At 40.4% G+C, this 26,001-nt stretch overlaps 1 protein-coding gene across 3 annotated transcripts; it reads left to right on the top strand.

Moving 5' to 3' along the window:
- The first annotated feature begins 2,117 nt into the window (after nucleotides 1-2,117).
- On the top strand, nucleotides 2,118-15,891 carry Nmdmc (NAD-dependent methylenetetrahydrofolate dehydrogenase). 3 transcript variants are annotated; one of them, XM_065231538.1, is made up of 5 exons: nucleotides 2,118-2,275; nucleotides 3,433-4,219; nucleotides 14,481-14,658; nucleotides 14,734-15,352; nucleotides 15,422-15,891. In XM_065231538.1, exons 2-5 carry the CDS (start codon nucleotides 3,762-3,764, stop codon nucleotides 15,553-15,555), a joined length of 1,389 nt encoding a protein of 462 aa, XP_065087610.1. In that variant the 5' UTR covers nucleotides 2,118-2,275; nucleotides 3,433-3,761; the 3' UTR covers nucleotides 15,556-15,891. The 3 variants fall into 3 exon arrangements, with proteins under 3 accessions (XP_065087610.1, XP_065087611.1, XP_065087612.1); XM_065231539.1 differs by lacking the exon at nucleotides 3,433-4,219 and having other exon boundaries at nucleotides 2,126-2,275; XM_065231540.1 differs by lacking the exons at nucleotides 2,118-2,275; nucleotides 3,433-4,219 and adding an exon at nucleotides 13,973-14,356.
- The last annotated feature ends 10,110 nt before the right edge of the window (nucleotides 15,892-26,001 follow it).

The following is a 26,001-nucleotide window of genomic DNA, read 5'->3' as shown; positions in this document are numbered from 1 at the left end:
AAACGGTTGCTACGACTACCATGACAAACTCGCTCTGTAACATAGCTCGGTCCGAGTTGTAGAAGGATAATGATATATTGCTTGCCTGCTTTATTGCAATATACACGGATGAGGACATAGCTTGATCTGAATCGAGAAAAGACATAACAAAAAAAAAAATCCCATTAGCACACGTGTATCATCTTCGGCTTTACTTCGTGAAGTAGCTTGCCAAAAATTTGCTCGTTTCCTTCTACCGCCCCGAGTGAGTTGTGCCGCACGGGCTGCTTGTCATGCCAAAGAACGAAGAAGATTATATCATTATTGCTTTCCACTTCTGACATAGCGTTATTATTCGGTTCGTTGATCGCTTGTCATTTGGAGATATTTTTGATTCCTTGGTGGTCACACATGGACAGGATAGTTTGTGGCAGATGAATGTCATTTGTCGATTAATATGTATTTTTGGTTATTGATATTGTGTTTAATGTTCGGAAATTATGAAATTTATATTTTTATTTAATATATATTTTCTCTCATCACTACAGTTATTCATGACTTTCCGTTCTGGTAGTCCTCCTTCAGGTAACTGATTAAAAATGTCACGACCTTCTTACGAATATACTGTTTCAGCACCGGAAGAGGATATCGATCACTCGTCATCTATCAGGTTCAGAGCAGTCAGCAGTCATTCCGCTCTTCGGATGATGGCTATAGCAGCGTTCGTTAGTGAGTGGTGAATCCGGAAGCTGAGCGTTCGACTACTGATATTAGAAAAGGTGTCGAAATTAGCTACTTTAAACTCAAAATGCATCCCCAAACTTACTCTTTCTCATTGATGCTGTACTTGATCCTCGATGTCCAAGCTGCCGTCATTGGCAAATTAATCCACTTGCTTCCCGTTCCACCTGGCCCCATCGGTCTACTCGTTAAAGTTCTTTGTAAAATTTTCCAGTCTCCATTTGGAAATTCACTTCTTCCGCGGTCAGGCAGTCGGGTGTATACTCGGGTGTATATATTTTTTATGTGGCCATGTGCCACAAAACATGACGTTTATTTGAAATACACATACTTGGTATATATAGAACACATATCGTGTATATGATGTTTATAAAATTTATGTGTGGGACGTTTTATGAAAGCTATGTGTGAAATCACACAAAACCAATCTTTGCTGTTTTATCAGTGAGGCGAATGATTGTAGCTTAAAACTTTAAATATATTTTTTTTGCTGCTACTCTTTTCCCTGGCTTAGAGCAACCGTAACGGTCGTTGTCATTTGCGCGACTATTTTAACAGCACACAGCGCTCTCATTTTAGTTTAGTCACTCTTCTCCACACCGGTCGCTGCTATCGCGGTTATCAATTTAATCGCCGTAGTCCGTACCGGTAGTGAGCATTTTGACATTTCTACGAATAGCAACCTTTCTCCCGCGCTGCTAAATTTGGTAACGCTCTTCTCACCGAGAAGCCGGCTGCTATTTTAGTTACTCGTATGGCAACCCCCGATACGGTAGCTGCGCTATGATGAGGGCTGCTAAAATGAGTTTAGCAGCGTACCGTTACGGTTGCTCTTAGAAAACTTTAAATGTTTATCCCGTATGGATACAAACAACCTCCACGGTACAGTACTGCTCTGGGGACTGCCCTGCGCATTTCGTTCACTTTCGTTGTGTGCGTTTTATCTTCCTCCATTAAATCAAATTTTGACGTTTTATCGCATAAAATGTGTGCATTTGTTTACAGTCATATTAAAATACCCACGGCGAATGAGAACGACTCAAATTTGAGTTTAGTTCACTCATAATCGCCAAAAGTGCAGGAACTCAGCGATGAGTTAATTTGCCTCATGTTTTCCCAGGTTTTTCCAGGATTTTCCAGGGAAAAATTCCCGAATTTGAGAAAAGTAAAGATTGGATTCACTCAGTCTATTGGTACTACTCCGAGACTGAATAAAATTTTCGTCAATTTCCTCATTTTCCGGCAGATTTTTTAGGTTTTCCACAGGAAACCATGAGACAAATTTAACTCATCGCTGCGTTCCTGCACTTTTGGCGATTATGAGTGAACTAAACTCAAATTTGAGTCGTTCTCATTCGCCGTGCCTCCTTGCACTAGCTGACAGGTATTTGATTGAGTTATGTGCCACTAGATATTCTCATGCTCGATTGTAGCGATCAAATAATGTTTATTCAAACTACCGCATTGAGTTAGGAGTGTTGCATCGTTTCGCAAGTCCGTGGTGCTAAGCTGTTTAGGGATTTAAACTCGGTAGATTGTCTCGTTTAGCTCTAAGGTAAGTGATTAATTTTCAATAAATACATTGATTGCAAGCAAATACGAAAACATTTCCATATTGAGTATAGAATTTAAAGAAAAAAGCATACAGCGAGGAGCACTGACGACAGTTGCCCTAGTACATTTACCTACGAAATTGATTTTGCTGATATGCCATAAATGTTTAGTTTAGAATGATGTTTTTTTTCGTTGAAATCAGAATCGATTAAAAGATGTTTCCTTGCGTTCGCTACTTCGTCTTCGTTGCCTTGGCAACTGAGTGCATGAATGAAAATAAATTATCACCGTATGAAGCACGTGCTTGCGACACCGCCTGCCTGGTTGATGTTGGTTTCTCAATAACAAGAAGCTGAAAACAAGTTTCTTGTTTTTGTTTGATTTTATTGCGCTGGAACAGTATTGCAAGCATCACAGCTAAATCTACTGATATGGTTGATATGGTAGAAACTGGGAGTAGTATTAGAAGAAAATAATTTAAATTTAGCGTTGAATGTTTGCCTGAACAGTGAGTTTTAGAATGTTTTTAGCATTTTTCTTTTCTTAATTTCAATTCAAGGCTCAATCACGTTAGCTTCACGGAGCCGATATTTCATTGCTTGTAGATTAACAAGAATAACTTAATAAAACGTCTAGTAGGGGTAGACCGATTGCGATTACTAGAGGTTTACTCGTAGCTGGAAACATTTTTTAGGCAAGTTTCAGGGGAGTTGCAGGCATTTTTCTTGGATACAATTGTTAGAGCATGTAACAAGGGATCTAACTTGAGTAAAACATAATACTCGACACAACATACCTAGTACCGTTAAGCAGTGTGAAGTTGATCATTCAACTTTCACTTCTTATGATAATGTTATGAAATTTTTTTTTTAATATTTTACTAAATAATTTTCAATAGTTTTTTTTTAACGTTTTGACTTTGAATCGATGCATTCTAGAGCTCGAAACAACGTTCACTCTTGAAGAGGGTTTCCACAGTTACAATTGAATTTTTTTTCATTTCCCCATAAGTCGAACATCTTGCACTGTAAGATGGTTGAATCCCACAGTAACACATCCAAATGCATTACCGACAGACATCTCGCGAATCTTTGACCGTCTGTCTGCATTGCATCAGCCAATAATATTTGTTTGTCGTTTCAAAAATCTTTTCAACAGCACCCATTTGCACTAAAATTTCTACGTATTTACCTACGGCAGAGAAAGTTTACTGAAACTAAAACAACCTCCTCTATAGCTGATTAAGTCTTCCCATCGACCACGTGTAAGCAGCGTTAAACAGTTCTAAAGTATATAGAAGTAAAAAGGAAGGCCCGTCTCATTGATAAGGACACGAGAGATTGACTCAGCCCATAGACACAAACATGTTGCTATTTTGAAACGTTTTTAAGTGCGATTAATCGGATCGAACCGGCCACAAAACTAAGCTTAATCACAACAACTGCCCCCCTTCTTTCGTGCCTCGGGAATAGCGAAGGTGGAAGACGATGGCAAGTGTTGGTTTGACCCTCGAGAAGGCCCTTATGACGACAATGACCAGAAGCAGAGGGAGTACAATAACAACGTCGAACGTCAGACTTTACCAACAACAACAACAACAACAACGGCAGCACATGATTAGGACAGCACGGGTCGAGGCTAAATTGAAAGATCTTCCGTGCGAAGGATTCAGTTGCAAACGAGAAGCGAAACTGAAAGGAAGTGCAAGTGACTTAGAACACGGTTGGACAAAGTTGAACACACGTAGGACAAGTGACAGCAGTTGGAAGGGACTGATTTCCGAGAGAAGAAGATATTATCATAGTTTTAAACGTTATTCAATTAGTGGACTGATTGGTCGGGGCAATATGGTGCATACGAAGAATAGCAAGAAGAGCTTGGCCAGTCAGAATGGAGAAGATATTTTATCGTTTGGCAGGCACTATCATACCGATACCAAGGACAGGTGAGCGCAGTGTGATTAAATTCGTAGCAATGTGTGATCTTATGGGTTTTATTATTTCTATATAATGCTTGCAAAAAATATTCATTGGTTTGAATAAAGTAGTATAACGTAAGGAATTATATTGCCATTGCTTTGTTTTAAATGTGTATTTTTTAATGCAGATTCTGGTCTGAATTTATTTGCTGCTGCTTAAGGATTGCAACGATTTAAACAAGCATGTTTATTTATTAGACAGTTCAAAATTTCTTTCGATTATTAGTTTTGTAACAGTGGTGATTTGGTTCAAATATTAAAAAAGTATATTAAGTTATTACTTATAATGAAATTATTTATTTCACTACAAAAGCTGGATCACATAATTGGAGCTGTTTAAAATGAGGTTTCCTACTGCTACAAATATTATTATGGAGCAATATTATGAGAACATATCTTCTAGAATTTATTTTTTTTTATTTTTCTTTGCCGATTTTTTTTTTTTAAATTATGAAATTTAGCCCTAAGGTTTATGGTTTGAAAAAAAAAAAATCGGAGCTAGGATTTAATTTGCTTGGAAATAGTTTTAAAAAAATCTAAAGTTGCAAAAGTATTCGGCACTTCACTTGCACTATTTAATACCTAATATATTATTTTAAAAATATGATCCACTCGTTCGCTTAGCTGGTGAACCAAACGCCTCTGTGGTCAAAAAGGCTACTAATGTATTTGTTTATCTTCACGAGGGGTTAAACAAAATTTAAATTTTGTGTAATATTTTAAATGTATTTATTCAGCATATTATTTTATTTGTTTAAAGCAGTGACACGTCAGGAAAAATTTCATGTGATATGCAAAATGTAATTGGTGAAAATAAGTAGAAATTTTGATGAATGTGGGCGTCTTAGTGGAATACCTGTATAATGAGAGAGAGAAGGATTAGTATTTTCCATTTAATTCCACTACTTTATTTGCTTATCCTTGACAGATACGCGTATTTCGTCTACAATGTGCAGACTTCTTCAGTGTCTTGTACTAATACTCGACAGTCGAGACACTGAAGAAGTCTGCACATTGTAGACGAAATACGCGTATCTGTCAAGGATAAGCAAATAAAGTAGTGGAATTAAATGGAAAATACTAATCCTTCTCTCTCTCATTATAAAGTAGAAATTTATTTTTGTAGTAAGTGCTATATTCGCGCCCCTCCATTGTAATTTGATTTGCTGACCTTTTTCAACGCTAGATGGTGCGTGAAGCAATATGTTTTGGGTCGCCATCGCAATGTTCGGAAAAGGCATGAACGGATCATATTGTTAATATGATATATTTGTTAATACCTACACTGAAAGCTGGAAAAAGAGAGCGAACCTCAAGCGCGGTTCCCTTATATGGATTAAAAGTGTTTACCATGCTATTAGATCCTACTGGTTATCTATTGGTGCATTCCATGGCGTGATGCACCTGGCTTTCGCGCCAACTGTTCATATTGGTTAATCCAGCTAACAGAGCTTTGAGAGAGGTTGGTTAATTTTCCCAGAAAATGTTAGTTGAAGTTTTCGGATTTTCCCGGACATCACTTATTTTGAAAATTCATAAATTCATGAACCGAGCATAGAAGAAAGAACGTTGCGAAGTGAAATGATGAGGACATTATCTCAGAAAGCCACACAAAATATTAAATCCACTACCAGGGATTTGGATTTGGCACTATCTTTCAAATTGGAGGAATGCTTGGAAAACGTCCTTGAAGCTTGGTTGAAAATGTTATCTAACATGAAGCTTTAGTGTGATAATTTATTAGCTAGATAATGATCTTAGAAGAGGCTAGGTAGATAGTTCCGTTTGAGTACTCTAACGGAACTATCTACCTGCCCTCTTCTAAGATCATTATCTAGCTAATAAATTATCACACTAAAGCTTCATGTTAGATAGCATTTCCAACCAACTCTGAAAATCGCAAACTTCCCGAATGAAGTAACATAAAAACACTTTGAATGTCTTTGAAATTTTCCTCCACCGTGAAAATTTTCTTCGAAAACATTTTTCAATTTATATTTTTCTGGATTTTTGAGATGATTTCCTAATCATTTCATTTAAAAAGCTTTTTTTCTACGTTACTTGGCTAATGAGTTGTGGATTGTCAAAGTATATAACTTTCGGAAAAATCAGAGAAGTTGAACCAAAATTTACCGGGCCGTTTGTTTTTTAGGCATAACTCAAAACTCTAAAATTTTCCGGTTTTCCTCCACCGTGAAAATTTTCGAGGTAAACATTAAAAATTCAGATTTTTTTTTTAAATTATGTTTCGTTCATACCTCATACCGAGGACGCACTAGTACTTCAATACTACGCAGGCTGCTGTTCAAATATTTAAAATCTTTCCATTACTGCATTCATTACTTCAAATACATGCTTAATTTAATTAAATATATTAACTACTGAAAATTTGATATTTTAATTATTTTTAATACATATTCATTATTTTCCATTAAATTAACTCCCGTAATTATTTGTTGATTACTTGCAGTACCGCTAAAAGTATTTAAATTTAAATTATTACTATATGAAAAATATTTAAATTACTACAATGAAACTAGCAGAACTTCCTGGAAGTCAGCAGAACTTCCATGAAGTTTTCAGAACTTCCAGGATGTTAGCAAAACTTCCATGAAGTTAGCAGAACTACCATGAAGTTAGCAAAAATTTCAGGAAGTTAGCTGAACTTGCAGTAAATTATCAGAACTTCCAGGAAGTAAGCAGAACTTCTAGGAACTGACAAGAACTTTCATGCAGTTAGCAGTACTTCCATGAAGTTAGCAGAACTTCCAGGAAGTTGGTAGATCTTCCTAGAAGCTAGCAGAACTTCCAGCAAGTTAGCAGAACTTCAATGAAGTTTGCAGAACTACCATGAAGTTAGCAGAACTTCCAGCAAGTTAGCAGAACTTCAATGAAGTTTGCAGAACTACCATGAAGTTAGCAGAACTTCCATGAAGTTAGCAGAAATTTCAGGAAGTTGGCAGAACTTTCAAAAAGTTAGCACAATTTCCAGGAAGTAAGCAGAACTTCCTGAAAGTTAGCACAACTTCCAGGAAATTAGCACCACTTCCAGGAAGTTAGCAGAACTTCTAGGAAGTTATCTGAACTTCCAGGATGTTAGCAGAACTTCCAGGAAGTTAGCAGAACTTCCTGGAAGTAAGCAGAACTTCCAGAAAGTAAGTAAAATTTCCAAAAATTTAGCACATCTTTCAGGAAGTTAGCACAACTTTCAGGAAGTTAGCAGAACTTCCATGAAGTTAGCACAACTTCCGGAAAGTTAGCACAATTTCTAGGAAGTTTGCAAAACTTCCAGGAAGTTAGCAGAACATCCAGGAACTTATCAGAACTTCCAGGAAGTAAGTAGAACTTCCAGGAAGTTAGCAGAACTTTCAAGAAGTTAGCACAACTTCCAGGAAGTAAGCAGAACTTACAGGAAGTTAACGGAACTTCTAGGAAGTGACAAGAACTTCCATGCAGTTAGCAGTACTTCCAGGAAGTTAGCAGAACTTTCTGGAAGTTAGCAGAATTTCTAGGAAGTGACAAGAACTTCCATGCAGTTAGCAGTACTTCCAGGAAGTTAGCAGTACTTCCAGGAAGTTAGCAGAACTTCATGGAAGTTAGGAGAACTTCCAGGAAGTTAGCACAATTTACTGGAAGCTAGCAGAACATCCAGGAAGTTATCAGAACTTCCAGGAAGTAAGTAGAACTTCCAGGAAGTTAGCAGAACTTTCAAGAAGTTAGCACAACTTCCAGGAAGTAAGCAGAACTTACAGGAAGTTAACGGAACTTCTAGGAAGTGACAAGAACTTCCATGCAGTTAGCAGTACTTCCAGGAAGTTAGCAGAACTTCATGGAAGTTAGGAGAACTTCCAGGAAGTTAGCACAATTTACTGGAAGCTAGCTGAACCTTGTGGAAGTTAGCAGAACTTCCATGAAAGAAGCAGAATTACCAGGATGTTAGCAGAACTATCAAGAAGTTAGCACAACTTCCAGGAAGTAAACAGAACTTACAGGAAAATAACAGAACTTCTAGGAAGTGACAAGAACTTCCATGCAGTTAGCAGTACTTCCAGGAAGTTAGCAGAACTTCCTGGAAGTTAGCAGAATTTCTAGGAAGTGACAAGAACTTCCATGCAGTTAGCAGTACTTCCAGGAAGTTAGCAGAACTTCATGGAAGTTAGGAAAACTTCCAGGAAGTTAGCACAATTTACTGGAAGCTAGCTGAACCTTGTAGAAGTTAGCAGAACTTCCATGAAGTAAGCAGAATTACCAGGATGTTAGCAGAACTTCCAGGAAGTTAGCAGAACTTCCATGAAGTTAGCACAACTTTCGGGAAGTTAGTACAACTTTCATGAAGTTTGCAGAACATCTAGAAAGTTAGCAGAACTTCCAGCAAGTTAGCACAACTTCCAGGAAGTTGGCACAACTTCCAGGAAGTTAGTAAAACATTCAGGAAGTTAGCAAAACATCCAGGAAGTAAGAAAAACTTTCAGAAGTTAGCAGAACTTACATGAAGTTAGCACAACTTCCAGGAAGTGAGCAGAACTTTCAAGAAGTTAGCAGAAGTTCCAGCAAGTTAGCACAACTTCTAGGAAGTAAGCAGAACTTACAGGAAGTTAGCACAACTGTCAGAAGTTAGAAGAACTTCAGAGAATTTCACAAAATTTCACTGAATTTCGCAGAATTTCTACGGCGTTCCCAGAACTTCAACGAAATTACCAGAATCGCAACAGAACGTCTTCGACGAACTTGTAGATGAAATTCTAAAAACCTCTTTGCAGCTCAGAGAACTTCTTTAATATTTAATGAACTTTTATGAAGTTTCCATAACTTTCCCAAACGCTGCTAAGCATCTCCAAAGTTCTCAGATTGTTTCAGGAATATCAGAATATCTTCGAAGATGTCAACATTTTTCCAGAGTTCCTCATATCATAATTTCTACAGAGTTTTCTAAACTATTCCGAACCTAATCGAAGTCCCCAGACTTTTCCAGAGCTCCATGGAGTGCTCCATATCTCTAAGAACAGAAACTTTTCACTAGAGAAGTTTCGCAAACTTCAATGTAATCGAAACTCTGGAGAAGTTTTGCAAAATCCAAAGTTATCGCCACTTTGTATATGTTCTGGAAACTCCAGAAAAGTTCTTAGAGATTTGTAGATGTTTCTGAAGGTCTGGAGAAATCCTAGGAATAACATGAGGTTCACAAAACTTCCCAGAGCCTTTCTGAAGTTCGTTGAAAGCCAATTTATCAAATTCAGTGACCGGCCAACCTGAAAATAAAATATACAGGACACCATAAATTAGAAAACTGGCTGCTCATGCAATCGTATTTATAATCAACGATAGTTGAATTGTTATCAGAACATTTTAATGTAATTTATTTTAATTTCCGCCTTTTTTTCATGACTAGAAATTCGAACCGGTTTACCTAAAAAATAAAATAAAAAGGATTTTGCACAATTTGAATATCAACAGAATTTTAAAATCTAATAAATTGTTCATAAGGTTTTAAAACAACGCTAGTCTAATAAGTTTTTCAAACCACTGCAATTAAACGTTTCGGTATAAATGTATTTGTACAGATTTCTGTATAAGTTATTAAAATATTCCTTAAATCTAGTTCTTGCAAACCTTAAGATTCCCCTCGAGAGGCTAGTGAAAATAAAAACATGAACATTTTGCCATAAGTTTTTGCGCTGCATTTTACAACAGAATGTCATATAGAACTGTGAAAAATATCAACCTTTATCCTTTTCTGACCTGAGCGAAAACAACTCTGCGGGATCACCCCTAGCGCAGGAATCCATTTTGGTCTACTTTAAGGTCAGAAATCATTGCGACTTTTACTTACTTTAAACTTTTATTGGATGCTAAAAGACAGCTGAACGAGTGTTGATTCTACCACACCTCAAATGAATCGAACTCATATTTGGGTACTATTAACTCAAATTTGAAGAAGCGCAGGTCACTCATTTTTACTCAAATATGCAGGGGGTATTCAATATGTGCCGAATAATTATCTATGCCAAAAGCTGTGTGAAGCGTTGCGAGGAAGCGTTGTGCCGAACGTGTCGAAGTGTGGTAATTTCAGTATCCCATGAGTTTGGCAACACTGCAGTTGTGACTTTTGAGATCGTTTGTTTACAATTTCAAGCTCTCATGGACGGTGCAAAACGCGAATGACGATACCACTTATTTCAAGATTTTTGGCCTATTCGTACGGCCCCCGGAACAGAACTAAACCAGGCTAGCAAAGGCGAACGCAAACCAAGTGATGGAAGAAAAAACGTCAAGACAGGGAGGACACCTATTATTAATATGCTAAAAAATGTAAATATATCATATCAATACGTGTGGGATGCATGCGTTATATAAAGACCGGAACGCGCAAAAATGGGTTGACAAAAAATCATTTCTTGCAATCAAAATTCATATCACAAAAATCTTCTTATTTTTCTTTTGGTAAAAAAGTTCGTTTATTCTTTTAGTTTGCCAAATCCGAACTGCCGTGCCTTCCGCTTAACCCCTTCCATTAAATTTTGCACAGTGGTATCAACTACCTTATTCGCCGCCGAACGCTAGTTAGATTTAAACTGCTGCTCGTTTTCCATGGATTTATTAGTTTTTTTTAGACTCCGTTTGACCAAGGCCCAATACCGTTCGATAGGGTGGAGTTCTGAGCTGTTGGGAGGGTTGTGGTCTTTGGGTACCACAACCACGTTGTTCGCATCGTACCACTCGATTGCCTTTTTACCCATAGTGGCAGCTCGCCAAGTCCGGCCAGAACAGCACAGGTTTATTATCTTGCTTTAGGAATGGTAGCAGCCGCTTTTCCAGGCACTCCTGGACGTGAATCTCTTGATTTATGGTGCAGTAATGAAAATGTTGCTTTTTACACCACACCTGCATATGGCCTGCCAGACGAGATATTTTTTTTCGGAAACTTCGATAGTTTGATGGTTTTGAAAATTTCAGCCACCTTCCCTTTTCCTGATGCGGTATAAAACTCCTGTCCCGGAAGCTGCTTGAAATCCGCCTTCACATAAGTTTCGTCGTCCATGACTGTGTCAGTCGAACTTTGTGAGCAGATTCGTATACAGCTTTCGGGACCGCTGCTTTGCCGACGTGGTTTGTTTGTAATCTCGGTTCGCCACCTTCACCTTCTTAAACGTCGATAACCCGGCTAGTTTCTTGGCCCGCTGCACAGTAGTATGGGAGACATTGAGCTTGCCAGTGACGTCCCGGATGGAGAGGTTAGGATTCCGCTTATATTTCACCGCCACCTTCTTCGTCGTCGCTGCCACGTCCGGATTACGATTGCCGCCGCTTCCAGGCTTCCTGGCGGTCGACAGACGCTCCCCCGAACACTTTTAAAACGTTTGTCACGGTCGATTTGGCCACATCCAGCAGACACGCTGCTCCTCTTGCTTGGACGTCATTTTGAAAACTGCAGGGCTGTTACAACAGGCGCGGATTTCGCGAATTTCGCGGATTTCGCGATTTCCGCGGATTTGAACTTTCAGTCGCGAAAATCGTGGAAACATTAAATGATGTCGCGAAAATCGCGAAGGGACTGATGTGCTGTCGCAAAAATTGTGGAATTCATTGTAACATTTCCGCCCGGATTATAATTCCCCGAGGTCCGTCCAATGTGAGACATTCTCTTTTTTCCAATATGAACATAGCAATTTTCGTTGTCAAATCATAAACGAATCGTTCAGTTGATTTGTTCTACTACATCAACCAAGACTCCAATAATGTCTGTAGTATCGAAATATGTCCAAACAGATTCAAAATGTCTTTGTGGATTGTAGCCGACATATTGACGTATACAAGATGTTATAGGTTCTGAAATCATTCTGGAGATCAGATTATTTTTCTAGATCACCCAATATCTGTAGTATTGGAGATAATTAAATATTATCCATATAGACACTATGAATCTGTTTGGACATATTTCGATACTACAGACTTTATCCCAGTCATGGCTGACCTAGTAGAATAAATCATCTGAACTCCAGAACGATTTGGAGAACCTAAAACATCTGGTATACATGACAAAAGGTCATGCATGATCCACATAGACTCTGTGCATCTGTTTGGAAATATTTCGATACTAAAAACATTGTCCCAATCTCGGTAGATCTAGTAGATCAAATCATCTGAACTCCAGGACGATTTGAAGAACATACAACATCTGGATTACTCGGAAATAGATGATGATGCATGATCCACATAGACACTTTCAATCTGATTGTACATTTTTCAAACAAATCAACTGATGTCCTGGACGATTTGGAAAACCTATAATTTTCGGTATAGGTACATAGTAATAAGTCGTACATGATCCACAAAGTCACATATATACAATTCGAATATGATTTGACACCGAAAAGTGCTAGGTTCGTATTAGAAATAAAACAAATATGACAATGTCTCACCATTGGACAGAACCCAAGGAATATCCGTGTAAATACACAACCGCGACGTGACCAACAAGTGTGAATGAATCTCCGATGATCTGATTCCTATAAAACATTAGCTGTAGATTATTCACTCTCCATACTAATCCGGATCTTTTGATCGAATCCAGATCTGATAGCCCATCTCTAGTATTGACCTGAACTGACGGATAGTTATTTTTCACTTGGGAAAAACAAACCTTAGCAACGGGTAAATCGATTAGAAAAACTTCATCGCTTAACGGTGTTGACGTTTTATATAATATTGTTCGTAACATACTTGTCAACATGTCCCTTAACGTGCCGTTTTGGCACAGTGTGCAGAGTTGATTACCCCTTGCAAATATGAGTGACATTTACTCATATTTAAGTAAACACGTATTTATTCTATTTACGAATTTTAGTTAACGGTTCTCAAATATTACTTAATCTTCTTCTTCTTCGCATTTCAAGCTTATTACTTATTGCATATTGTTTAGCTTATTGCGTGCTCTCAACTTAGTGTTATAGATGCCTTTGAACAGTTATTCATTGAGTGCTTTCGATACCTGTAATATTTTTACATTAGTATAATTGTGTGGCAAGTACAATCATACTCTAAGCCCAGGGAAGTCGAGAAATTTTCCAACCCGAATAATTGCTAGGCCAGACCGGGAATCTAGCCCAGCTACCACCAGCATGGTTTTGCTTTGTAGCTGCGCCATTATCGACTGAGCTAAGGGAGAGATATGAGTTAGATTCATTTGCCGTGCAAGCAGATATCTGCTAATGGACTCGGAACTGACATCAGCCTCAGTATAACCATAAAAGTAACTCTAAGACCAGAAGGTCCCGAAGAAACGTGCTCAACTTTTTGGCTCAGCTCTGGTACTATCTTCGGTCCCAAGCTAATCAATCTACCCCTCGAAATATAGGAAAATCCACGAACCCCTCATTTGATCTGTCAAACTTTCATAGTTAATCTATTTGCTTGGGACCAATAGGCTAGTCAAGTAGTGAGTCAATTAAAAATCGTTAGTTTCCACCGGTTGGTATAACGAAACAGGTCAGAAACTGAAAGAATATGAAAAACGTTCTCACCGACTGAACGATAAGATCTAAAACCAGATTCTCCCATTAGGATTGATTTGATCCACTAAACCATAGTAATTATCTCTATCTCAATAACAGTATGGATTGGAGAAAAAAAAATCATGAAAAGAACGATAAATATGCAAAATATATACTAAACCCTCACTTGAGGTTAATTCTTTTCATTTTTAGTTGTGTAGAAGTATTTGTTGGAACAAAATGATTAGTTTTGAAACATGTGCCAATATCACTTAAGTGAAATTCAGTAATACTTGAAACAAGATTATTTTCCTGGTGGAGTTTTAAAATGTCCAACTCTTTCTCGGATTTTCCTGGTTGACTTGCCACCAGCAACTGCTTTTGATCGTATTGGTAAAAGTAATTCATTCTCCATCAAACCACGCCACGTCAACTCTTCCATTTGCACCGCACCACGTAATCAAGCAGCAAAAATAGATGTATGGTACCAATCTAGGATAAACACGTTCAGTCGTTAGTGTGTCGCTGCTGAACACTCTCCAGCACACACGTTGGTGCTTTGTTCTCAGAAGGGACCAATTGATTCGCCACTTGTAGTTTATTTGATCGTTGGGTGTGTAAATTTGATTCCATTAAGTAGTGCCAGTCTCTTTGTGCCAGCTTTGTGTAGCAGTTTTGTCTTGCTTGTAGTTTAAGATTTGGATTATTTTATAAAAAAAACTTCATTCATCTTTCAGTCCGAACGAAATGGCCAAACTGATCGACGGAAAGCAAATTGCGGCCGACATTCGCGAGGAGCTGCGGGAGCTGATCGCAGAATGGATGAAACAGGGCCCGAATCGTGCTCCTCAGTTGACGGCTATCTTGATCGGAGAGGATCCTGCCAGTAACACCTATGTTTCAAACAAGATGAAGGTAAGGTTACGAAATTGTAAAATAGCCCAAAGTTGTAATATACTTAAATTCCCGGTTGTACAATTTTAACTAAAGGCCGCAGCCGACGTCGGCATCAGTAGCAAAACGGAACGCTACGGAGCGGATATAACAGAGGAGCAACTGTTGAAGCGGATCGAAGAGTTAAACAATGATGACTCGGTAGATGGCATTCTAGTGCAGCTGCCGGTTCCGGGTCACATCAACGAACGCAAAGTGTGCAATTCCGTGTCCTGCGACAAGGACGTGGATGGTTTCAACGAGCGCAACATTGGACGGCTCTGTCTGGATATGAACACTCTGATTCCGTGTACTCCGCTGGGCGTACAGGAACTGATCAAACGAACCGAAATCGAGACGTTCGGTAAGAACGCGGTGGTTGTGGGTCGTTCCAAAAACGTCGGCATGCCAATTGCGATGTTGCTGCATGCAGATGGACGGAACGACACTTGCGCCATGGATGCTACGGTTACGATCTGCCACAGGTTTACTCCGCAGGAGGAGTTGACCCGTTTCTGTCGATCGGCGGACATAATCGTCACGGCCACTGGCGTACCTGGACTGATCAAAGCCGACATGGTTAAAGAAGGGGCAGCAATCATCGATGTTGGAATTACCCGCGTGCAGGATCCCGTCACTGGCAGGAACAAACTGGTGGGAGACGTGGACTTTGACGGTAAGGATATAGTTTTTAAAACACAGGTAGATAATAAATTGTTTCTTACCTTTTTCTTTATTTTTGCAGAGGTCCGCAAAGTGGCAGGCCACATTACTCCAGTGCCGGGCGGTGTCGGTCCTATGACCGTCGCAATGCTGATGAAAAATACGTTTATTGCAGCGAAGAATTTGGCTCAAAAGAAGCGAGCAGGAAACGTGTGAGGAACATAAGCCATGAGGACAATAAATCGGTAGGAATAAGGCAAGGAAAGAGTACAAGTGAAGAGACCCAGCCAACATTGGAAGCAGAATGAGAGCTTGTTCGGGGCAAATATGCCACTTTAACTAAAATATGGCTTAATTGGCCTTTAATTGGCTCAAACTGTTGGTCGGGGAGGCAGATAATCTTATATATTTCGTTTATAAGCCAGTATTTTCGAGAGGTGTTTCATTTTTATTCAGATCATATTATGATAAAAAAATATCGTAAAAAGAACAACGCCAAAGCGGCAGTTGTTATTTTAAATAAGACAATGGATCTGTTGAAATATAACTTAATACAACCAGAGTTGGGTACTAATGAGTTCGATGATGACATCTTCCAGGATTCATGCTGAATATCTTTCTTATGGCACAATTAGTGTTGGCAAAATCATCAATAAATTTTATATTTTTCCGCTCTCATACGGTTTCAATATCACGTGTGATAGTGGTTAGAATTATAGCTGATTGGTTTTGTTAGCTTGATACTCGTAGACACACGTCTAGATAGGCTTGCTTCTGTCGACAGCCGAGTGAACACATATCTAATTATAGCACACCCATAACACATGGCTAAATGCATCTTGGAATGGCATTTTTCAGCAAGAATAATCAATGATGCAGACTGATGCAAAATTTGAAATTTTCGTTCCACAGTGCTCACACGGTTTCAAATTGGGTCCTGATTAGCCTCCCAAAATTTGAACTCATTTAGTAAGAACCTGACGTGGCACAAACCATTTGAAGTTTATATGGAAATTACTATGGGGAAACCATAATTTCGGTTCATATCTATCTCAAAATTTACCAGCAAATGATACCTGAGCTTGCTGAAAATTTTCTCAGCTACAACTTTGTTGAAGACCACTTTTCGATCAAATGTAAGGAACACAAATGATTAATGATTCAAGTCACTGATGTCTTATGATTATGCTCAATCAACTGTTCAGCAGGCAACATTGGTGTTTATGGCGCGTAGAATAGAGGACAAGAATCATGGCTACTATGTCACACTGCAGAATACAGTGCTACCCACAAAACAGTATCTTGCCATAAGATTATCAATCTCGTAAACAATTAATAACTATATAATTTGACGTTTGGCTGAGAAACGATTTTCTGCAAAGTTGTTGCTGATAAAAATTCCCATAAGAATAGCAATAGAACATGCTAACAGTACAATACGGAAGAAGGCTAGAAGACAATGAACAAAAAGTTTTGTTTTCCCATAGTAATTTCCATATAAACTTCAAATGGTTTGTGCCAAGTCATTTTCTTATCAAATGAGTTTAAACTTTCGGAGGCCAATCAGGACCCGATTTGAAACCGTTTGAACACTGTGGAGCGCAAATTTCAAATTTTGCATCAGTCTAATAATCATTGAGTGATTCTGTTAAATGATTAAACGTAAGTTTTCGTTATGTTTACTTACGATATCAGCTATTTCATTGATTTTAGATGTTGTCAATAATCGAAGCAAAATATACGCAGCAGCTGTTTTATATTTTTATATGCAACGTTGCATAAATTCAGGCGTTATCGCCATAGACAATGTTTTAATGTGGGCTTTGACGGACCTTTTAAGAACCTTTAAAGTTGCTAAGAAGTGCCGCTGGGAACTTGCTCGGAACTTTGTTGCGGCCATGTTTTCAGCCTTGCCTGAAGTTCCTAAGAAGTGGTTAGGGATGCTTTTTGGAGCTTTTTTTTTACTGCAAGTTGCTAAGAGCACCCATCGGAACTTTTTGGCGCCTGAAGTTCCTCGTGTGCTTTCTATAGCTTCTAAAGTAGCCAGAAAGTTCTGGCACTTAACGAAACTTGAAAGTGGATTGTAGAATGTGGAACTTTTGGTTGCTTGGGATAGAAGGTTCCGTCAGAGCTTGAAAGTTTGGTTCGAATTTTATTTGAACTTTATGGAATCTGAAAGTGACTTTTATCGTTGAATGCGGAACTTTTGGTTCCTTTTGACAGGACAGCTCTGATGGTAAAAGCATCTCGATCGTTGCTCCTACCAATACACCTCCTCAACGATCTCCAGTGGTCAATCCCAGCATAGCAGAGAACTTCCGAAGCTTCACCTGTCCAAGCGCCTTGGTGAGTATATCCGCAACCATTTCTTCGGTAGAGCAATACAACAGTTCCAATACCTTTACATCGCACAACTCCTTCACGAAACACTGCTGAGTCTCAATGAGTCTCGAACGCTTGGTTGTCCGTTCCGAAACAATGAACTTAATGCAGCTCTGTTTGCCACAGCGTCACTGGCTTGCAGGACGTTTCACCGAAGTCGTCGAACAAAATCAGAAGCCAAACAACCTCTTGGCTCGCCTCGCTGAAAGCCACGTATTCCGATTCCATCGAAGATAATATGATGAAATTCTGTAGACGGCTTGTCCACGAAATGGGTCCTCCTGCGTACATGAAAACGATACCGGTCGTCGACTTTCGAGTTTTTAAGTCACCCGCTCAGTCCGCATCTGAGTATCCAGTCAACTTGCCGTCAGGATACACGTTTAGCCGCTACCCGAGCCGGAGAAAATACCTTATGGATACCAAATTCAGGTATAAAATAGCATAGCTTGCAACCTAAATATGGTATTGACGAGGCTGACAAATGATCTACGAATAACAAACTAATAACTAATTTAATTATTATAATAACTGACGGATAACAGACGCTTTTTATGCCAGAATACCATAACTCGCTATTTGAAAGGTCTTCTAATACCAATACAATAACTCTGATCACATTTTGTTATTTTGATATTTATTTGATATTTTAAAAAATGTTTAGATAACTGAATAATATCAAAATAAGGTTTTATACCACAAGCATACCAAAATAAGGTACCGTACCACATTAAGATATTCATATGTTATCGGTTCCTGATGGGGTATCCAATGCACACGCATCTTCCCAAAATTGACACACTAGCAGCTATGTCCGGTCTTGCGCAGACGGCGATGTACAACAGTGTTCCAACTGAACTCCGGTATTGCGTGTTCGTTCGAGTGGAGGACTGTCCTCCCTGGTTTTGACGAATCTATCCTTCATCGGGGTTTTCGCACGTTTGGCGTCACCCAGGCCAAATCTCTCAACAACTCGTTCTATGTAGCTTTCCAGCAAAATGCCGTTCAAAATATCGTCGACGTAGACAAGCAAGTACATCAGCTCGGCTTTGTTTGAAATTCAGATCTTCGCCGAGGGTTTCAGCCCGTAAATGCCCTCTTTCAACTTATGATTCTCCTTACCTTCAATCTAAAAACCGGTCGGTTGCCGCATGTAGATCAAAGTGCTTCAGTATAGGCTTCGTTTTGTCGCTATCGCCAGAAGCGTCCGCAAAGTGGTCTGCTTTATAACAGGTGCGAAGACCTCGTCATAGTCTTAACCATACTTTTAACAGAAACCTTGGGCGACCAATCGAGCTTTGTACTTAACAGCATCTTTAGCAGCATTCCGTTTTACCTTGTAAACCCACTTGCGCCCTACTGGCTTTAGCCCAGCAGAGGGGTTTACCAACTCCCACGTTCCGTTGTCTTCGTGAGATCGCAGCTCGTCAGTCATGGCTTTGCTCCGCTCAGCACTCTCAAAGCACAGCTTAAAGCTTCCTGAAGCGTTCTCGGCTCCATCTCCTCCTCTGGGGGAAGCGTGCCTGCCACGAAAATCTCTTCGATCAGACGACGTGGTGCTACACCCTTCGATGACCTCAAAGACCGCCTAGCGATTTCATCCATCGGGAAACCATGGAACGATGAATTACTATTATATCCGATCGTATTCTTCGTACTGTCCAACTCCGCTTCCTCTTCACTATCACTACTTTCAACTGCTTCGGGTATAGTAACCTCACCGATCTTATTCCCCTCAAGCGATATAATGACCTCTTCACTCTCTTTTTTTAGGAAACACTAACTATTCTTCTTCGGAAACTTCCTCTCGGCACCCGTGGGTAACCTCTTCTTCACGCACTTCCACAAACTTCGCATCACGGTTGCTCAGAATCGTATCGTTCTCGAGATTCAAGAAACGGTATGCCTTGCGTCCCTTCACTGCTTTCGGATCCAGCTTTCTTCGCGCAAATGAACATACGACAGCTCGTACGGTGTCTTCTCAAGGACAGACGACGGAAGACGATTATGCAGTTCACCGAGTTCAACGCTTCACCCCAGTACTTCTTCTCCAATCCGGCCTCCAGAAGCAAACACCGAATCTTTTCGACCTCATACTGGTTCTTCCTCTCCGCTTTTCCGTTCTGCTGCGGCGAATAGGGTGCTATTTGCTGCAGAATGATGCCGTTCTGAGCAAGAAACTTTTTGAACGACGTGCTTGCATATTCTCCTCCTCCATCCGTGCGGATCACCCGAGGAAAATGCCCGAACTGGTTCTTTACCATACTGCACTTTCCAATCCATTTCTGACTTCGCCTTCAACAAGTACATCACAGTGTAACCGCTGAAATCATCCACCTTAGTCACGTAGTGTGGCAACTTCCATCGGACCACCAACGTCCGAGTGCACCAGATCCGCTGATTACTTGCTCTAGGACTGCTTCGGAAACGAAATCCGGTTCATCTTCCCTTTCAAGCAAACTCCACTTACGCACTCTACAGTACACTTCTGCAATTTCAGGTTGAAACCCAAATCGTGTCGCACTATCTTTGTAATAGCCTCCGGATCGCGATGACCCAGCCTACGATGCCACAATCACAAATGCTCACAAAATTTAGGATGCTTCACAGTGGTCGGCAATGCTTGCTCCGGAAACTGCTTCAACCGATATAACCATAGAGGTAACTCTAAGACTAGAAGGTCCCGAAATAATGTGCTCAACTTTTTAGCTCAGCTCTGGTACTCTCTTCGGTCCCAAGCTAATCGATTCACCCCTCGAAAGATAGGAAAAACCAGATGTCGTTGCTTGTATATACAGTGTCTATAATCTTGTTCTGTACTGTGTAGTATCAACAATCAATACGAAACTACCGATTTTAAATTGGCTCACTACTTGACTAGCCTATTGGTCCCAAGCAAACGATTAACGTACCCCATTCTAGTCGAAATTCTAGTACTACGTTATGTTTGTTTTGATTCGCTATGAAAATTTGACAGATAAAATGAGGGGTTATTGGTTTTTCCTATGTTTCGAGGGGTGATTCGACAAGCTTGGGACCGAAGATAGTACCAGAGGTGAGCCAAAAAGTTGAGCACGTTTCTTCGGGACCTACTTGTCTTAGAGTTACCTCTATGGTAGTATTGTATTGTATGATAGACGATAACAAATAAAAAGTCAATAGTACGTATGCCTCTGCCATGGCAGTACGGCCAAAATAATCGGTCGTCTATTTCCTTTTATCACACAACGTAAAAATCGGGTCCTGTCCGTGCGCGATCACCCTCATTTTATCTGTCAAACTTTCATAGCGAATCAAAACAAACATTGCGTAGTACTAGAATTTCGACTAGAATGGGGTACGTTAATCGTTTGCTTGGGACCAATACGCTAGTCAAGTAGTGAGCCAATTTAAAATCGTTAGTTTCGTATTGATTGTTGATATAACCCTCCACTCCTCTCGCCTACCAGTACCAACTTTTTTCTCATTGTACCTCAGTGTGCCGCAGCTGGCACGGCAGTGCCGAGAAGTAATTTAACTGACTTTTGTTTGCTTGTGAATAATGAATAATTCATGAAAAATTATTGTTTGGCAACCCGGTATTTTGACAACTCTTGATTTTGTTTTTGTTTTTCGAAACTTGAGAACTCAATTGACTACGACGATTTTGGGCGGCCGGAGCCGGAAAGCGACAGCGGTCAAGAAAGTGGTGGACGCTTTGTGGTAGTCACAACTGTCGGATCTTCGGAACCGGAAGGCGCTAAGCGCAAAGCCATTCGAAGCGACGAACAGACCAAGAACGCCAACGGAAGATCAAAGCCATGAAGCAGCTGTACAAACCACCAACGGTAGAGGAAATCAATCGGTTAAAGTAAACGGTATATTTCTACCACTTGCTTTTCACGTGCTGGGAATCCATTCCACGAAATACCTGCTGTTTTTAATCTGTGCGTTCAAATCGCCATAGGTAGGGGGGATTCCAATCCAGCGCTTGCTTGCAGATTTCGTTTCCGCCCCGTCGAAGTGTGTGGCCGACCCACCTCCACTTTCGCTCTCGAATTTCTGTTGCTATCGCCTTCTGATAACATCGTCGAAGGAGCTCGGCATTCTAGATCCAGTTGTGAGGCCACCAGGCACGAATTATATACCGCAGGCATAGGTTGATGAAGACCTGCAGCCAGGGATGGAAAATCATTTACATTCATTTCGTGCATTCATTTACATTCATTTGCCTCTAACTTTTTTCATCAACAGAATTCCGTAAAATAGTGTTTGAAGCTTTTATAGGTTTTCATATTAACTACATGTTTTGTAAACAACTCAAATCGGTATCACTTATGTATGATGAATCAGTTCGATAAGAACCCACCATTGTTTTTCAGTGAATGTAAATTGCATTCACTGAAAAACAATAACATGTTCTGCCAGCTCTAGTTCGTCATGCATAAGAGATTCATTTTTTAATTGTTCGCAAAAGTTGTAGTTAATATCAAAGGCTACAAAAGCTTCATACATCATTTTACGGTATTCTGTTGATGGAAAAAGTTACAGGCAAATGAATGTAAATGAATGCCCGAAATGAATGTAAATGATTTTCCATCCCTGCCTGCAGCTTTTGAGTGTTCTCCGCTGATACACACCACGTCTCGCTGGCGTATAACAACACAGATTTCACGTTCGAGTTGAAAATTCGGATTTTGGTGCGTTGACTTATCTGGTTGGATCTCCATACGTTTTGTAAACTCGCAAAGGCAGCCCTAGCCTTCTTGATTCGTGCACCTATGTCACTCTTGGTCCCGCCGTCCGACGCTATTTGGTTGCCAAGATATTGGAAACTTTCGACCTTCTCCACTGCTTGCCCCGCTACCGTAAAGTTGAAAGGGTTGCCCGTGTTGATATCCAACGATTTGGTCTTGTTGACGTTGATGGTGAGACCCGCCGCAGAGGAGCGTTCGGTTAGGTCATTGAGCTTACTCTGCATATCAGAGCGCCGTTGTGCTAGTAGAGCAACATCATCAGCCAAATCGAAGTCGTTGAGATGCTCCATGGTGATAGGCTGCCAAAGCAGCCCACGGTTCGGTACATGGTCACGATTACGATGAGAAACAGTAGCGGTGATAGTATACATCCTTGTCTCACACCAGCGACTACCCGGATAGGGTCGGACAAGGCTCCGTTATGCAGAACTCTGCACGTGAAAGCCTCATACTGCGCTTCGATGAGGTTGAAGATTCTCGTGATTGAGACGGTCGAAAGCTTTTTCGTAGTCAATGAATACCAAATAAAGGGACTCTTGGAATTCATTGACCTGCTCCAGGATGATGCGGAGCGTGACAATATGGTCCACACAAGATCTTCCGGCACGGAATCGTGCCTGCTGCCGTCGGAGAGTCGCGTCGATCTTCTCCTGTACCCGATTCAGGATAACTTTGCACAGAACTTTGAGAACAATACACAGTAACCTGATGTCTCGCCAATTGTCGCACACAGTCAGATCCCCCTTTTTTGGGACCTTCACTAAAATGCCCTGCATCATGTCGGCCGGAAAAGTTGCGGTGTCCCAGATATTACAGAATAGTTGATGCAACATTTGTGCGGATAGCATGGGTCAGCTTTGAGCATCTCTGCTGATATGCGATCGACCCCTGGAGCCTTGTTGAATTTCATACTTCGGATACCTGCTTCAATCTCCTGCAGTGATGGGGCCTCGGAATTGACGCGAGTGATGCGCCGCACCCTAGGCGGATCATGCCGAGATGTTGATGGCTGGTTGGCCGTCGAAACTTACCAGCACCGAACTGTCCGAAAACGAAATTATTCGGTCAGACCAACTGTCCAAATGGTTGTGGTTTGTAAAAATTGGATTGTATTGTCGCAACATCAATAACAAATTTCGACACATGCACTCTGCGCAGACGCAGAAAAAGTTCAGTGTTGCCAGTAACTTTAAAGATCATAAAATTGTAACCATGGGTGCCAAACAGCGCCAATGACTGCGCCCGGGTGTGCTAAAGTTTGATTTTGGCACACTATAGAGGACCTTTTCGTTTTCGCTTAACAATTATGACTTTTTCAACAACAGGCATCAGTTTAATGGGGGTTAAGAGTTTGTGTTTTTAGTAAATATTCAGAAGAAGAGCGGCGCTGCACAAATAAAGCATGGTTTGCTTTTCCATAGTAGTAAACTCGTTTGCTTTGATTGGCGTAGTTCGGCACCCTAGGTGTAGTGTCGTTTGACCCAGTTGTTACCAGCACCGGACTGTCCGAAAACGAAGTTATTCGGTCGGAACAGCTGTCCAAATGGTCCCGGTTGGACCAAATCCATAGTTCCCGGCTCCAGGTTGATCAGAACCGCTCGTTGAACGTACTTTCCTCCGGTCACAGGAGTCTGAGTAACGACTTTAATCACGGAGCTGGATCCGGTAATGTTGAGATTGATTGGGTAGTGTTGCTATGCAAGCGATTGCCCCGATTTTTTTATGTACCTACTTCTTCGGACAGGCAATAGGATTTGCACTGACTGTACATTGTGGAATTCAATTCGATTTTGGAGAATCTCTGGCGGGACTTGATGAAGATTCACGGTTGTGGTTTGTTAAAATTGGATTGTATTGTGGCAACATCAATAACAAATTTTGACACATGCACACTGCGCAGGCGCAGAAAAAGTTCAGTGTTGCCAGTAGCTTTAAAGATCATAAAATTGTAACCATGGGTGCCAAACAGCGCCAATGACTGCGCCCGGGTGTGCTCAAGTTTGATTTTGGCACACTGTGTAGAGTGACCAACCCCTTGGCTTGAGAAGTTTTACAGCTTTTACCCCGCTCCTTTACAAAGCTGAACTATCTAGTCGAGAAAAGTGATTCATGTGTACTATTATAAAGCCTCTACTCAGCGATCTTGTTGTAGAAGGTCATGTATATTTGTTTACGTCAGTTCAAAGTGTTGGCGTAGCGGAGTTGGTAGTGTCCGAGGTAGTGTCAAGGTTTGCCAATTCCGGTGGTGTGCTTATAACTAATTTCGAGTAATTTGATTCACAGCTAAATAAAATCAATAAATTTCCCCCATCAAAAAAGTAGATAATATTTAACTCGGCTTCAGGATCAAGCTGTGGTGTAGTGATTATTGGATAATGGGGAAAAGGTAGAATAAATGCCTTTCAAGTTCACACACAACTAAACAGCAGAATAACAGCTGTTTAGAAGCGTCCCAAAAGCCATAAGTAGCTGACTAAGCTCGCCAGATTTGCTTGTATAGAGGTTGAGTAAAGGTTACCTCATATCGTATAGCATTTGAATACAGCTTGAGGCTGTATAAATGAAATGAGCAAAGCGTTTACATTGTGAAAATTGTTAGTTGGGGAGCCTTTCCATCCTTCTGGATCCAGTCGGCCGTCGGTACACCAGGCTTGGCTTCCTCCTTCACAACAGAGGAGGTCAGCTGCTCCTTCACCAAGAAGAGCTCCATTTTAAACTTCCACACCGCGAAATTATTGTCATTCAACTTTTCGAACGATACTTTTACGTCCACCATTAAGTTTTCACACACGAACGCAACGCCACTACCGAACCGAAAAAATGTCCTTGAGCTCCAAACACGATTTCACCAGAAATGTTCCTGTCGTACAGCTTCCACGATACTGCTGGGCCCATAACCTATTAGGCCCTAGATTGGGCTGTGATATAAAAACAGTGGACATAAGTATGCGAGGAACTTTTGTAGTCAATTAAACACTTTATTGGTAAACTATTAACAACAACAATGCTCTCACTTGAATGGTGCTTTAACGAATGATGACAAGGTAGGCGGAGCTGTCGGTTTATGTAGAAAGCTTTAGTTTTGACAGCATAGCTTTGATGGCAAGGGCATCTCGATTGTTGCTCCTACCTATAGTCGCTATATTCATAGTCTGGCGGATATAATCTCGAGAACCAATTGAGCTGTCAAATAGCGGAACCAATCGAGCAAATCACGACCAACAACAGAAAAGAGCACATCAGCTAATGCGAACAAATCTTTGGAAACCCTTTTCTCGTGACTCAAGGCTCGCCTACGCAAACTAACACACAAACTTAGGTTAAGAAAAGTTTCCCCTATCCAATGATGCCGGTAATTTGCGTTCGATTAGCGAGGAAAGAATAATCAACATTTGTTTATAAAAGTTGATAGTACCTTTTCAATTGTTTGGCTTTTTGATAGATCGAAATTCTATCCGCCAGACTATGAATATAGCGACTATAGCTCCTGCATTATCGTAACGGTTATTGTACATTGACGGTCATCCTCGCAAAACCGTCACAT

This window comes from Ochlerotatus camptorhynchus, unplaced genomic scaffold, assembly GCF_037179485.1.
Source record: "Ochlerotatus camptorhynchus isolate MF236.1 unplaced genomic scaffold, CSIRO-AGI_Acam_v1.1 ptg000357l, whole genome shotgun sequence".
In the NCBI taxonomy this organism is placed as follows: Eukaryota; Metazoa; Arthropoda; class Insecta; order Diptera; family Culicidae; genus Ochlerotatus; species Ochlerotatus camptorhynchus.
This window is presented reverse-complemented; position numbering and strand designations above follow the sequence as displayed.

Coding starts and splice junctions, on each gene's coding strand:
- Nmdmc (XM_065231538.1), top strand. CDS start 3,762: ATGGCAAGTGTTGGTTTGACCCTCGAGAAGGCCCTTATGACGACAATG. Junction 14,659..14,733: donor ATGTTTCAAACAAGATGAAG/GTAAGGTTACGA, acceptor TTTTAACTAAAG/GCCGCAGCCGACGTCGGCAT. Junction 15,353..15,421: donor GGGAGACGTGGACTTTGACG/GTAAGGATATAG, acceptor TTATTTTTGCAG/AGGTCCGCAAAGTGGCAGGC.